General features: G+C 47.4%; 1 protein-coding gene across 2 annotated transcripts in view; it reads right to left on the bottom strand.

Annotated features, from left to right (window-relative positions):
• Positions 1–8,539, bottom strand: part of Slc22a23 (solute carrier family 22 member 23) — a 169,227-nt gene extending 160,688 nt beyond the window's left edge. For both annotated transcript variants that reach the window (XM_034510687.2, XM_034510688.2), the window contains exon 1: positions 7,670–8,539. In XM_034510687.2, coding sequence (XP_034366578.1) covers positions 7,670–8,308 — 639 coding nt within the window. In that variant the 5' untranslated portion in view covers positions 8,309–8,539. The remainder of the gene's footprint in view (positions 1–7,669) is intronic.
• Positions 8,540–12,912: the final 4,373 nt, after the last annotated feature.

The following is a 12,912-nucleotide window of genomic DNA, read 5'->3' as shown; positions in this document are numbered from 1 at the left end:
CATCACCTCTCTGGTCAACTGTCTTCTGCAGACTTAGCTGGCACAGCCCAGCCCACTCTGCACATCCCACCATCAAACCATGATGCTGCAGTGAGAGAGAACTTTTCAAGAACATGAACTCTCAGGCCGTCATATCTCTAACTCTGCTCAGTACACTGATGGTTTTCCTCTTGCTCTAGAACTATAGAACATGGATTGTGTGCCCTGGCTCCTCACCCATTTTCACACCAATGATGAACAGCCTCAAGTGCCTGCATGCCACAGGACTCTTGCACATGCTGTCTGCCCTCTGGGAAACATATGTTGTTCTCTCTTGCCTCTCTCAGCATTCACAACTCTCAGCTCATCTCAGATACACCAGCCCCTCTTTGTCAGGTTTCTTTGTTCTGGCTTTTCATTCCCCTTTCTTTCCATAGACAGTTTGAAATGAAAAGACTATGACTTGACCAGTTAGGGAGCGCTTTCCCCCTCAGTCTGCCAGACCTGTGAAAGCTGAGCTATTTTTACCCAGTGTTATATCCCCAGAACATGGCACAATGCCAGGCTCAGAATATGTGCACGGTAAAGAGGAGGGAAAGAAGGAAAGCCTGGGGGTTGGGGGGAGGATATGGAGGGATGGGCTTGCAATGCTTAACGACTGGCTTTCTGAAAAAAAAAAATGGCAATCCTTGCTCTGTAATGTTTGCCAGTTTCCATGGTGTAAACACCCCTGGGTGGCCCATTGCGAGTCACCAACATTATGTTCCTGAATGTGAAAATTAGCAAAGATGCCCACAGTGGCTCTGGTATGCCAACCACTGGTAATGCCAGGAACAACATTCAGAAAATCCAGTGTGCTTTAAAATGACATGGCTTGCTTTTTTTTTTTTTTTTTTTTTTTTTTTACTCAGCTCTACCTTGGATTAAGGGCCAATATGAATCACTACTTGCAAAAACTGCTAATGACAGAAGAAGAGCTTGAAGTGGCTTCCAACAATAACACCATCACATACTATTCAGAAGAAGATGGTGGAAGGAGAAAGGTCTTACAGCCCTGGAGAGTGTTGTGTTCCCTGAGAGAGGGGTCAGGCCGCTCCACAGCTTCTTAGCTCTGGCCTTTGTACTGCTGAATTAAAGGTGTTAAGTAAGTCCAAGTCTCACAAAATGTGGGTTCTATCCCTGTCTTAGCTTGTGTAGAAATGTACCCTCATAGCACAATAAAACCAAAGCAAAATTACAATGCCAAACTGAAGAGGAAATGAGATCAGAAAGATATTAGAAGAAAACATGGGATTTCCTCCAGTCATCCAGGACTCTGGAAATCATATACCTAACAATACAAAACTTAGAAGCCATAGAAGGAAAGTGTTGGGGTTGGTCTGGTGCTGCTATGTGTTTGAATGCTAAATAATGGCCTCCAAAATCTGGTTGCCCCCAATGAGATCTTCATGTAAACCAAGTGAGGCTATGTAACCTTGCTCTCCAAATTAATTGGTCAATAAAAGGCTAAAGCCTGTGATTGGGTAGGCAGGTTTTCAGTTACCTGGCTGGGGGCTGTAGCTAGAGACAGGAGGAGGGAGAGAGATAGGGAGAGGGAAAGGGAGAAGGAGGAAGAAGAAGAGGAGGAAGATGAGGAGGGGGAGGGGGGAGAAAGAGGAGGGGGCATGAGAAGAGATGGACCACGAGCACATGGCCACAAGAAACTGCAGATAACAAGAGACACACAGCTGGGATGCAAGTTAGAAGAGCTTCAGAACCTGCACAATCTAGGATTACACCTTGTAAATAAAATGTCTGGATTGTGTGCCTTTTATATGGCTAGCTAAAATTTGTAATTCCATTTACAGGAAAGACTAAGTCACTTGACTCCATCCAAAGCAAGCTGTGTGTGTACAACTTAACACTGCAAGAACAATCAGAGGCTCAGGTCATCAATCAGCCAGGGCAGGGCAGTCTCAGGGCCATAGTGCCACTGTCAGTCAGTAAGAAAGTAATCCTGGAACTTGCATGCACATGAAAGCAAAGAGATGGGAGACCATCCCAAGGAAGGCAAATGTAAAAAACTGTACAAAGACGGTGAAGCCGCAGATCAAGACAAGTGCAAACACTGCAGCAGTAGTCAAATTTTATGTTCTAATCATCGGACTGGCAAACACTTTAATGTCTGGCAACTCCCCAAATTATGGAAGGTGTCAGGAACAGGACCACCCAAACTAGTGGTGAGCGTACACATTGCTAAGTTCTCTATAAGGAATACTCAAGACACAGCAGGGGGGTTAAACCTTTGCTTCTTACAACATCTTATATGTGTGCAAATGTTTCTGTATGGAAAGATATCATTACCTATTGCATAAATACATACATAAAACAGTAAAGACTAGAAATGACCCCAATGGCTTCTCAGCAAGTTACTAGTTAAACAAAGTGTGTCCCAGTCACACAACAGAAACACCAAGCATATATAAAAGAGAGGAGGGCTTTCTATATTTTTCCGTGCATTCAACTCTGATATAAACAAGAGGTAAATATATGATTGAAAATAGAATATTTTTGGAAGGATACATACAATTTAGCAACCATGGTGAAACTGAAAAGCAGAGAGGGCAAGCAGTCTGACTTATACTATAGTTTTTTTCCTTTATTTGTTTTGTTTTGTTTTGTTTTGTTTTAATCAACATCTAACTGTGAGGCTCTGGCGGACCTGGAGCTCACTATGTGGACCAGGCTGTCCTTACACTCACAGACATCTGTCTGCCTCTGCCTGAATGCTAGGACTAAAGGCGCACACTGCTTATACTATAGACTAGACATGCAATGCAGTCTATTGTATACCTATTATAGTTAATTTAAAAAGAATCTTGCAATGCATTATCTATTATAGTTCATTTTAAAAAGAAATTTGCATAATGATGTTCACTGTTGTGTTATATATACTATAGAAAATCCACTACTAGGATGACAAAATCACACTAGAAAAATAACTCAAGAAATTTCAGTACTTCAGCAAGTATACGAAATTTAAAATGTGTCTGAAGGGCTGGAGAGATGGCTGGTTGGTTAAGAGCTCCTACTGCAAGCAGCGGGCTGAGTTCAGTTCCTAACACCCATGGCAGGCCTCTCAGAACCGTCTGTAACTTCTGCTCCAATGGATCTGATGCTCTCTTCTGGCCTTCATAGGTGTCTGCATGTTTGCACACATGCCTGTGAGTGTGTGTGCATGCACGCATGTGTGTATATGTGGGGGACATAAAATCTTTAAAAAATACAATGTTCCAAAGGATTGACAAATACTTGTGATATCATACAGAATAATGGTAGATTCCATTAAATAAACTCTGGAGGAGTAAAAATATATATAAGTGTTAACCATTTCAAAAGTGGAAATTAGTTACTACTTTAGGATAACACTGTAAACTTCTTTTTTAAAAAAATTACCATTGCAATGATAGTAAAAATTAGTTTTAGTCTTAATTACATTGTACTGAAGTCAATTTAAATAACTTCAAGAAGAAGGATACAAATTACTTGTCAGGATATTAAGCAGCTTCCAAGACAAAGGTCAGAACTCTTTGCAAATTCATGAGGACAGGAGATGAATGAACAATTTAAACTACAACTACTGGAAAGAAGAAAGGCTTGGGAAGGTTAGCTGGTGTTGTTTCCTGACCAAATTCTAGAGATTATTCAAGAAGGCGGTGAGTGTTAGCCGCCAGCAATACTCATAAGGAACGATACAGGATGAGTTGTGCTAGCTATTAAGAGCAACACTTTTACATTCATGGAGTTCCTTTTTCAATTAAAAAATATTTATTAAAATCTCAGAAGCATGAGAAACTTGGGGCTGTAGCACAGAAAATGAGAAAGGGGGAACCACAGGAGCCTACTCCAGACCACCCTTCTTCAGAACCCCAAACCTGCTATTCTGGGAAAGGGATCTGTTTGATTCATCCTCTCAAGAAGGCACTGGAGCTCTGCTCGGCATAAAGCACAGAATGCTAGACTAGAGATAGAGGAGTTGGTTGAATACCTGCTTCCCATGAGAAACCATTCAGATGTGTGTTCGCTTTCTGTAATCGGTGATATTGGTATGTTAAAACTGGCCTTGGGTTACTATTATTAATCAAAGGGAATAATTCATGTCAGAGAAACTACAAAGAGCTGCACAAAATAAAGGTGGTGCCAACATCGTCATTACCACAATCATAACTCTGAAGAAATTGTAAATTCTATGGTAAAAAGTCTGGTGTGTGTATAACAAATACAAGGACCATTAAAGATAGCTGGGCATGGTAGCACACACCTTTAGTCCCAGCACTCAGGAAGCGGAGGCAGGTGGATCTCTGAGTTAGAGGCCAGCCTGGTCTAGAGAGTGAATTCCAGGACAGCCAGGACTACACAGAGAAACTCTGTCTCAAAAAAAAAAAAGAAAAAAAAAATCTAACAACAAAAAGCAATAAAGACACCAAGAGGGGAGATCTTAACACTCAAAACCACTTAGAAGAACCTGGAGCTGTATCTCAAGCTACTTGTATAGAAACAGAAAAGTCCTCACTAAATGCAATCTAATACTGAAAACGAGGTGGACTGGGGACCAGAGTCTTCAGACAGAAGTACCTCATATTAGGTAAAGGCGATGGTGCATCCACCAGAAGCTCCACAAGCAGAGGCATTCATCAGTCTCCCTTTTGGGGTAGGTCATGCAGTATGGTTGTGCTCTGGAACCATGTTTAAGGGACACAGACTCCATGTAGTAGTCAATATGGCAGACCTTGTTATAAATGGAACAGATGAAGTAGGTGGACATCTTTAAGCCAAGTAAGAAAACTACTAAATAAATCGGGGCATACTGGTGCATGTCTTTAATCCCAGTACTTGGGAGGTAGAGGAGGGTGAATCTCTATGAGTTCAAGGTCACCCTGGTCTACAGAGTGAGTTGTAGGACAGCCAGAACTACACAGTGAGTCCCTGTCTTGAAAAAACAAAACAAGACAACAATGAAAAGAATCAGAGGGGTGAAGGAGAAAAAAAAGGAAGAAAGAAAGAAGGAAAAGAAGAGAAAGAAAAAGAAAAGAAAGGACAAAATGTGAATCCCATGCTAGAAAACCAAGCATTCTCAGGAGTGAGCTGACAGGCATGGGAGAACTTAAGTGTAATTCACCAAAACCCTCACTACTTTACAAAGAAGGGCAGGTTGGCCCTCTTGGGACCGAGCCCCACTTGTGGAAGGGTTTAAACTGAGGTAGTAAGGGCATGTCAGGGGTGTAACCTTGAGGTGGGAAAAGCTCAGAGCCCAGGGGACCATCTTCATTCTAACATCCTGGAGCTAAGTGATCTCTTACAGCATCCAAGTATGAGGGCAACAATTGTGTGCCAACCAACCAACAACCAGGTCTAGAAGTGACAGGGCTGTGTCTCAGGAACACACCAGCTGCAGGAGTCATGCTGCATGCTGAAGAAGCCTGAGGGAAAGGGGACACAGGACAACTTCTCCAACCTTGAAGTTGTATCCACTGACACAAGGTGAAGGCTTCTTCTATATCAGTCTACTGTGTTCAAAGTGGACAGACACTTGTGTGCAAAATGCCAGCAGCATCACAGTCAGATTTCTACATGTGTGCATAGACACAGAATCCAGTGAGCACAGTTAGCAGAGGAAGAAGTCTGCCGGAGAGCCAAAACGTGCTAGGAAAGCTCTTTCAAGCATTGTTACCGAGCAGAACGCAGTGGAAGTCCTCTCACTGGAGCATATTTCTCTGTGAAAATCAATATGTCCTTCCTCACCTTTACAGTATGAGAAAGGATGGCTCTAATTACTGTGCACAAGCCTTCATTCCTCTATGCCATCTTGTCGGTAACATGTAACTACTGTATGTTGTCACGCACTGCCCCCCCCAACACACACCCATGGAGTCCCCCTCCTGAATGCCAATTTTAAAAACTTGCCCAGCTTTCCAATACGACTCTTCTAGTCTGTTTTCAAGAGCTATTTTGTTCCTGCTTCACACCGTGCCTGGCAGGATATGAGTGGCTGTCTCCTGGTCCCACCAGTGGAGTAATGGTCAGTTTGCTCTACCTGCTAACTTCCAACTTGACTCTAGTACCAAGCACTCTACATACACACACACACACACACACACACACTCCTTCAAACCAGTATTCTTCCTTTACTCTAGAAAGGGGCTTCAAATACTCAGCAGTGTTACCAAAGCCTTATTCTGACAAGGATACGTGGCAACTTAAGTAACGAACATGAATGGGAATCGGTTACAGAAGCACCATTGGAAGGGAGGGGCTGTGGAGGGGATGAGTCAAGATGAGACAAGCTAGGAGGATCTTCTCAATCATACTGCAAAGCAGAGGGATCACTAAGCCAGACGGTTTGGTTCCCACAGAACACAGCGTTTTCTGGCCAGGTTGGTACAAGATTAAAACGATGATTAAGATGATGTAAGAGTTTCATCTTACAGATCCATGAGCTACAACTGTTTACTAACACACAGTTTGGAGAGCTGGATTCCACACACACAATTAATTATAAGCTGTCCAAATCCATCCTCACATTTAGACCAAAGCATTTCAAACAGTTAAGAACTCTCCCACTGTTTAAACTGCCAAAGGGGCAGAAACTACACGTTTCACAAAAGGCTTAACAAGGTGGCATCCAGTGGTTCCTACAGGCCAAGAAAATTAAAAATTATGGGTACCTAGGGTCATGATTGTCTAACAGTACTGTCCATTTTGAGGGTGACATACATCTCTTGCAGAACGCACCCCTGTTGTGTCTCACAAAGAACGTGAGACCTTTGCAAGGGACAGGGAGGACAAAGTGGGAACTAGGGACCAGTTCACAGGGTCTCAGTGCCTCAGACCATAGCAGCCGCTGTACAGGGGCAGCGATGACATCCTGCAAGCTTCTCACATCCTTCCTATGCTATGGGACTATTTACTGAAGTCCTGAGAAAGTATCTGAGGGAACACCCCGACATTGAAGTCTACAGTCAGATCTCTGGGAAGGACAGAGCATGGTTGGGATGGGGGTAGGGTAGCGAGGGAACTTTTCAAAGGACTCTGCTTCTTTGTCTATAACTTGGGTTCTTCAAGTGGCTTTAATCTGTTCCAGGCTCGTGTAGGGTGGAATATCTGAGAGTAGAACAATATTTTTCATGGATAGTTAGTTCTTCGTGGGAGACACAAGAACAGGCGGCCTGCAGAAAGAACACAGCTATGTCCTGGCTCCAAGAAGCAGACCCAGAGGAGAGATTGAGTCTTCTTCCAGGGCCACTGCTGAGCCATCAGTGAGTCTGACACCTAGCTAGATAGAGGAGAGAATTCGAACCTTTCGGGGGGGAGGGGCGCCCTTTCCATATGTGCACTGGGACAGGAGTTTGGGTGGAAATTAGAAAAGGCTAAATCGGTCTCTCTGAAGCGGATGCAGCGTCACTGGCACCGCAGAGGGCGGCAAAAAAGCCTTGGCTTCACATCCAAGTAAGAGCATCTCCCTTGGGGGACAGCCGGGAGGCCAGTCAATGCGGGGTTGTGCGTACACAGGCTAACATTTTGGGTTCCTCAGCTGGGTAGGTTCGGACCTAAGTCTGCAGAGAAAGAGATGGAGCGCATAGCAGAGGCGACCGAGGTCAGAAGAAAAAGGTTCACAAGAAGAACGCGGGGACGCGGCGGTTGTAGCCCTTACCTTGCTGACCACGTTTTGGATGAGGCCAGTGCGGATGCCATAGTCCCATTCGTGGCAGTCGCAATTTGAATCGTTGTTCCCCTTGCCTGGAGGGGACGGGAGGGGTGGCGTGTCGCTGCTGTTGCTTCGGTTGCTCGTGGTCCCCCAGGAGGCAGTGGAGAAGGGGATGGCCGAGGGGCTGGTCCAATTGCCCATGTCACCCCATCGGCCGGTGACAGTGGCACCCGCCAGCTCGGTGCCTTTGCCGGCCCCGTGGCACCAGAAGTTGGGCTGGTCCAGAAGGAAGGAGTCCGAGAACTGGCTGAAGCCGATGAACAACGCCGGGATCCAGGTGAGCACCACCAGGGTCTTCTGGTAGCCGCCGCCCAGGCCCCCGAGGAAGGGCAGCACGGAGCCATCGTAGTCCAGCAACAGGAGGCTCGGGGCGGCTGCCGCCGCGCAGCAGCTCGAGTGCGGGCCGCCGCTGGGGTGCAGCGCAGGCAGCGGCTGGATCTCCGCGCTACCGCCGGAGCCCGCGCGCCCCCCGAGGGGCGCCGAGGCTGCCGCGTCCCCGGGCGGCAGGGAGCCGTTCTCCTCCGCCGGGGCCGGCTGCCGCCCGGCACCGCTACCCGCCGCCTCGCGCCGCCGGTCTATCGCCATGGCCAGGGCCCGCGACGCCCGCAGAGGCGCATAGAGCGCGGCGGAGCTCGGCGGGCGCCCGGGCACAGCGCCGCCGCCGAGGAGGAGGGCCCGCGGCCGGAGAGAGTGCTCCGGGCCCGGAGAGTCAGGCCACCCCCATGTCACCCGCTCACCCCCGCGCCCTGGGCGCCGGACAGAAGCCGTTCGAGCCCTCAGCCGCCGCGGCTCAGCCGCACCGCGGCCCGGGCGCCCGCCGAGCTCCGAGGCTCTCCGCTGCTGCGCGCCGGCCGGGGAGGAGGAGGAGCCGGACCGGCGCCCTTGTCGCGACTCGGGGCCCTGCGGGCACCGGTGCGCGTAGTGCTGGGGCCGCCGGCGGCCGCGGGTTGGGAGATCCTCCGCGGACTTCGGGCGCTCCCGGAAGCCACGAGCTCGCAGCCAGCCTGCGGAGCCGGCCGCGCTCTCCGCTCACCGAGCCGGCCTCCGCCTCCCGCCACGGCCCGCCCCCTCTCCCCCCGCCGAGGTGGAGGTAACCGCGGCACCTGCTGCGCCGCTCCTGCGCACGAGCGCCCCCTCCAGCCGGGCCGTGTCGCCGTCGCCCGGACAGACGCAGGGGCGGGGAGAGGGACACCCGGGGCCGATGCAAGATCCCTGGCGGTCTCTGGGCGTGGGGAACGGGGGGGGCGGGGGTGTCACCAAGGAGTCCGCACTGGCGGGAAGTGAGGGGACAGGGTCGTCTGCCAGTCTCAAGTCTCACAGCCGCAAGGAACCCCGCCCGGGGCACACCGGCTCTCTGTGACCTCTGTTCGTTTCCGAGGTGCCCGGCGTCTGGCACCCCACTCCTGGTCCTGAGCCCAAGGGTTGCCTGTCTTCCAGAACAACCTTCTGTGCTTCTTCCAGACTTAAATAAGGCTGCTTTTTATGGTCACGGAGCAGGGGCGAGGAGGCATATTTGCCAGTTTTAGGTTGACAGCCCCTTACAACGCTGGGTCACACGCGACCCACTGCAGCACCCGCCCCAAATCGCCATTTCTGTCTGTGCTCCGGAATGAATGTCAACTAAACACAGTGCTGCAAGGCTATACCTTCAACAGGAGCCACACACTCGGTCCAAACGTGAATGAGGGCGGCCTGCCCCACCCCCTCCCCAAGGTCTCGGATTCACAATTCCTATGCTGTGTGCACAGGCGCACACATCTACACCTCACAGGAGATCCAAATGCTCTCGGCACTCCAGACTCCAGAGCCAGCCTTGCCCAGCTTGCACTATATAAATAACACCAGCCCTGCGGCAAACGGCCGCATTAACATATCTTCTCCTGCGTGCCGGGCCTGACACCAGTGAGAATTATGCGGCTTTCATCTTAGCCTCACTACATTCTGGAGACATTTCATATCCTGAGAAGTTTATTAATGGAATTAATGGAAATCTTAAATGGAGCAATCTATCTCTAGTCTTATTTAGCACAGGGGAAGAAGCTCGCGGTCTCTTTCCAAAAGCATATCCTGCGAGTACACGTATGGAATGCGTTCTTTAAGCATCTCCATTATTTGCTCAGTTGCATGTTGTATAATTTAGTGGGAGACATTTTTTTTTTTTAAAGCATGCAGCTCAATGTTCCAGTCAACATGTACTTACTGCTGAAATTCTGGCACGTGGAGAGAACTATTTCTGAAGACTGCCAGAGAGCTGGACTTTGGGGACTCCAACTGTGAAGTCTCCTGAGTGGCTGGGGAGGGGAGATTAGATAACAAAAGACGAAGGCTGCAGAAGACACTAAAGGTCTGGGAAATCCAGTCTGGAAATTTAAGCACATTAAATGATATACTCGAATGAGAATGTCATTATGAGACCCATCATGTTGTCTAATGATTATAATCTAATAAAGTGTTATTTTAAAAATCAGTTGGGAGTGACAGTGCACCCTGCCAATTCCCGTGATCTCCTTCTTCTCGTTCTCTCCTTCCTTCTCTTCCCCCTCCTTCTCCTCCCTCTTCCCCTCCCTCTCCTCTCCTTCTCCTCCCTCCTCCCCTCCCTCTCCTCTCCTTCTCCCCTCCCTCCTCCCCTCCCTCTCCTTTCCTTCCCCTCCCTTCTCCCCTCCCTCCTCCCCTCCCTCTCCTCTCCTTCCCCTCCCTTCTCCCCTCCCTCCTCCCCTCCCTTCTCCCCTCCCTCCTCCCCTCCCTCTCCTCTCCTTCCCCTCCCTCCTCCCCTCCCTCCTCCCCTCCCTCCTTACTTCCCCCTCTTCCTTCTCCCAATTTCACCTTATTGGTTAGTTTAACTTTTCTTCCCCTCCTCCTCACTTGAAGAGCTAATACTTGGGAAGTGCTGACCCCCTACAGCAACAGAACAGACTCAGCACTCAATGAATGAATGTTAGATATTTATTACAGACTCCGCCCATTACACACAACTTACATTTTCTTATCTGAACTGAAATGTGACAGGCCAGGCTTTCCTTCATTCCCCTTCCTTGTTGATTCTTTCAAAGGAAGCCTGCTTGGTGTCTGGTTCTGCCTCCTTTGCTCTTCTGCTCACTGAGAATTTAGCTGAAGTTTTGTAACTCACAGCCATCAATCTTATCATCAATGGCTTGTCTAATTGAGATAATAATCATTGGAGGGGGTTTGCTTTCAGATCCATAGTCATTCAATTCTTCCATCCAGGGCTGAGATGAAGTGAGCATTAGATGCTTGACAAACCACTGGTTTTAGAACCCTAGTCATCTAACCTCTAGGGTTCTTTCATTTCAACATGCAGGGACAGATTACCAACCACAGAAGAGTTTACAAAGGTGTTTGTTTAAAAGGGGTGACAGATACTATTTGACTAGTAATCACTTTGCTACATACATATATACCAAAACATCCTGTACACATTAAATATATACAATAAAATAAAATTTAGAACTTTACCAAGAGTAGAGGCTATAAAATGAAGTCTGTTTGCCTTTTTAAGAAAAAGTTATTTGTTACTGTATGCTTTTAAGGTGGGTGCAGCCCTGGCCCAGAAGAACCTTCATTTTAAAGTTCTTTATTCTTATTCCAAAGTCTAGCAACAATCCCTAAATGGTACATTCTGAGATTTTGGAGACGTGCTGAAAAATGGTGCCCTCTAAAGCTAAAGCTGAACGAAACCAACATCAAATGTTTGGAATTCAGCAGCAGCAGCAGCAGCAGCAGCAGCAGCAGCCTCGACCCAGGCGTTGTAATTAAGTTACTGATTAGATTAGGGGTTTCCCTAAATCCCTCTTGGATCAACACTTCTCCCAAATCTAGTCAGGATGATTAAAATGTAACTAATTTAAAATAAACTGGCCTTCTATTTATCAAAATGCACCACAGGTGACCTCAGGATGAGCCCTAGAACAAAGGAGTAAAGCAAAATTGATATTCCAGAGTGGAAGAAGGCCTCCAAGGTGAGTGCTGGACTAGCAACAACTCCGCCCCTAATTTTCTGGATTGCCTTTTACTATTAGCCATTATTTGTCTTGCTTACCTACTGGTTTTGCTACCTTCCACCTCCAGAATGTAAGCACCTAGTGGTTCCATTGTTCAGCAGTACTCCTGGGAGTAATAACAATATCTGGAGCATTCGAGATTCTCAGTATGTATTTGTGGAGTGACTGAGTACGCCCAGCTGTGATCATCTGATGATGCCCTCTATTAAGATCTACAACAGACTTTACTTTGATTCTTAAGTCATTAAGTGAGCTTTTCATATTTGTTTAATCTCTCAAGCAAAGTGTTCAGCTGAGCCAACATAAGAATTCAGATGAACTTGACAATTCCATGCCTTGTGAGCTGTTTCGGTTAGTGGATTGCTTCGAATAGGAAGTTGTCATTGGCTTTGCAGATGAAGTGCAGCTCACAGACTACATGTGAAGTTTCCAAAAAACCATCACTGCCAACATTTCAAAATGGAAGGACTGAAAATGTTTTTAAAATGTGTTTGGAGGCAGGCAGTGGTGGCACACACCTTTAATCCCAGCACTTGGGAGGCAGAGGCTGGCAGATTTCTGAGTTTGAGGCCAGCCTGGTCTACAAAATGAGTTCCAGGACAGCCAGAGCTATGCAGAGAAACCCTGTCTCGAAAAAACAAAAACAAAACACACACACACACACACACTCAGAGAGAGAGAGAGAGAGAGAGAGAGAGAGAGAGAGAGAGAGAGAGAGAGAGATTTAAAATGTATTTGGGAATTCTCCTAACATAGCAGATGTCTGGGCTTTTTGTTGCCCCATATTTATGGGGTCATGCTCCCTTGAAATACAGTGAGCAGGCAAGGGTTACCCAGCCTGTCTTTATGGCTGCCTGGCACACATGTACGTCAGCATCTGGCCCCTGCAAACATCTCCATCTGAGTTCCTGACCCTAGTGTACATTAGCATCCTGAGTGCACATAAAGAAGCTGAGTCATCTCTCTTCCTTTGACATTCTGTTAAGTAATCTATCACTCTGCAACCCCCAAAACCTGAGATAATGAAAATACGATGCAACCTAGTCGGTAATATGCTTGGATACTTTTTCCCCTTTGAATATAGCAGGAGGACAAAAATGATTTTTGGCTTACCTCTAAAACTGAGGGATATTCAACTTTAAAAAGTTAATCACAAGGAATCGGCATCAG

Source organism: Arvicanthis niloticus, chromosome 8 (genome assembly GCF_011762505.2).
Source record: "Arvicanthis niloticus isolate mArvNil1 chromosome 8, mArvNil1.pat.X, whole genome shotgun sequence".
Taxonomy (NCBI): Eukaryota; Metazoa; Chordata; class Mammalia; order Rodentia; family Muridae; genus Arvicanthis; species Arvicanthis niloticus.
Note: the sequence above shows the minus strand (reverse complement) of the source record. Positions and strands in the feature narration are given on the sequence as shown.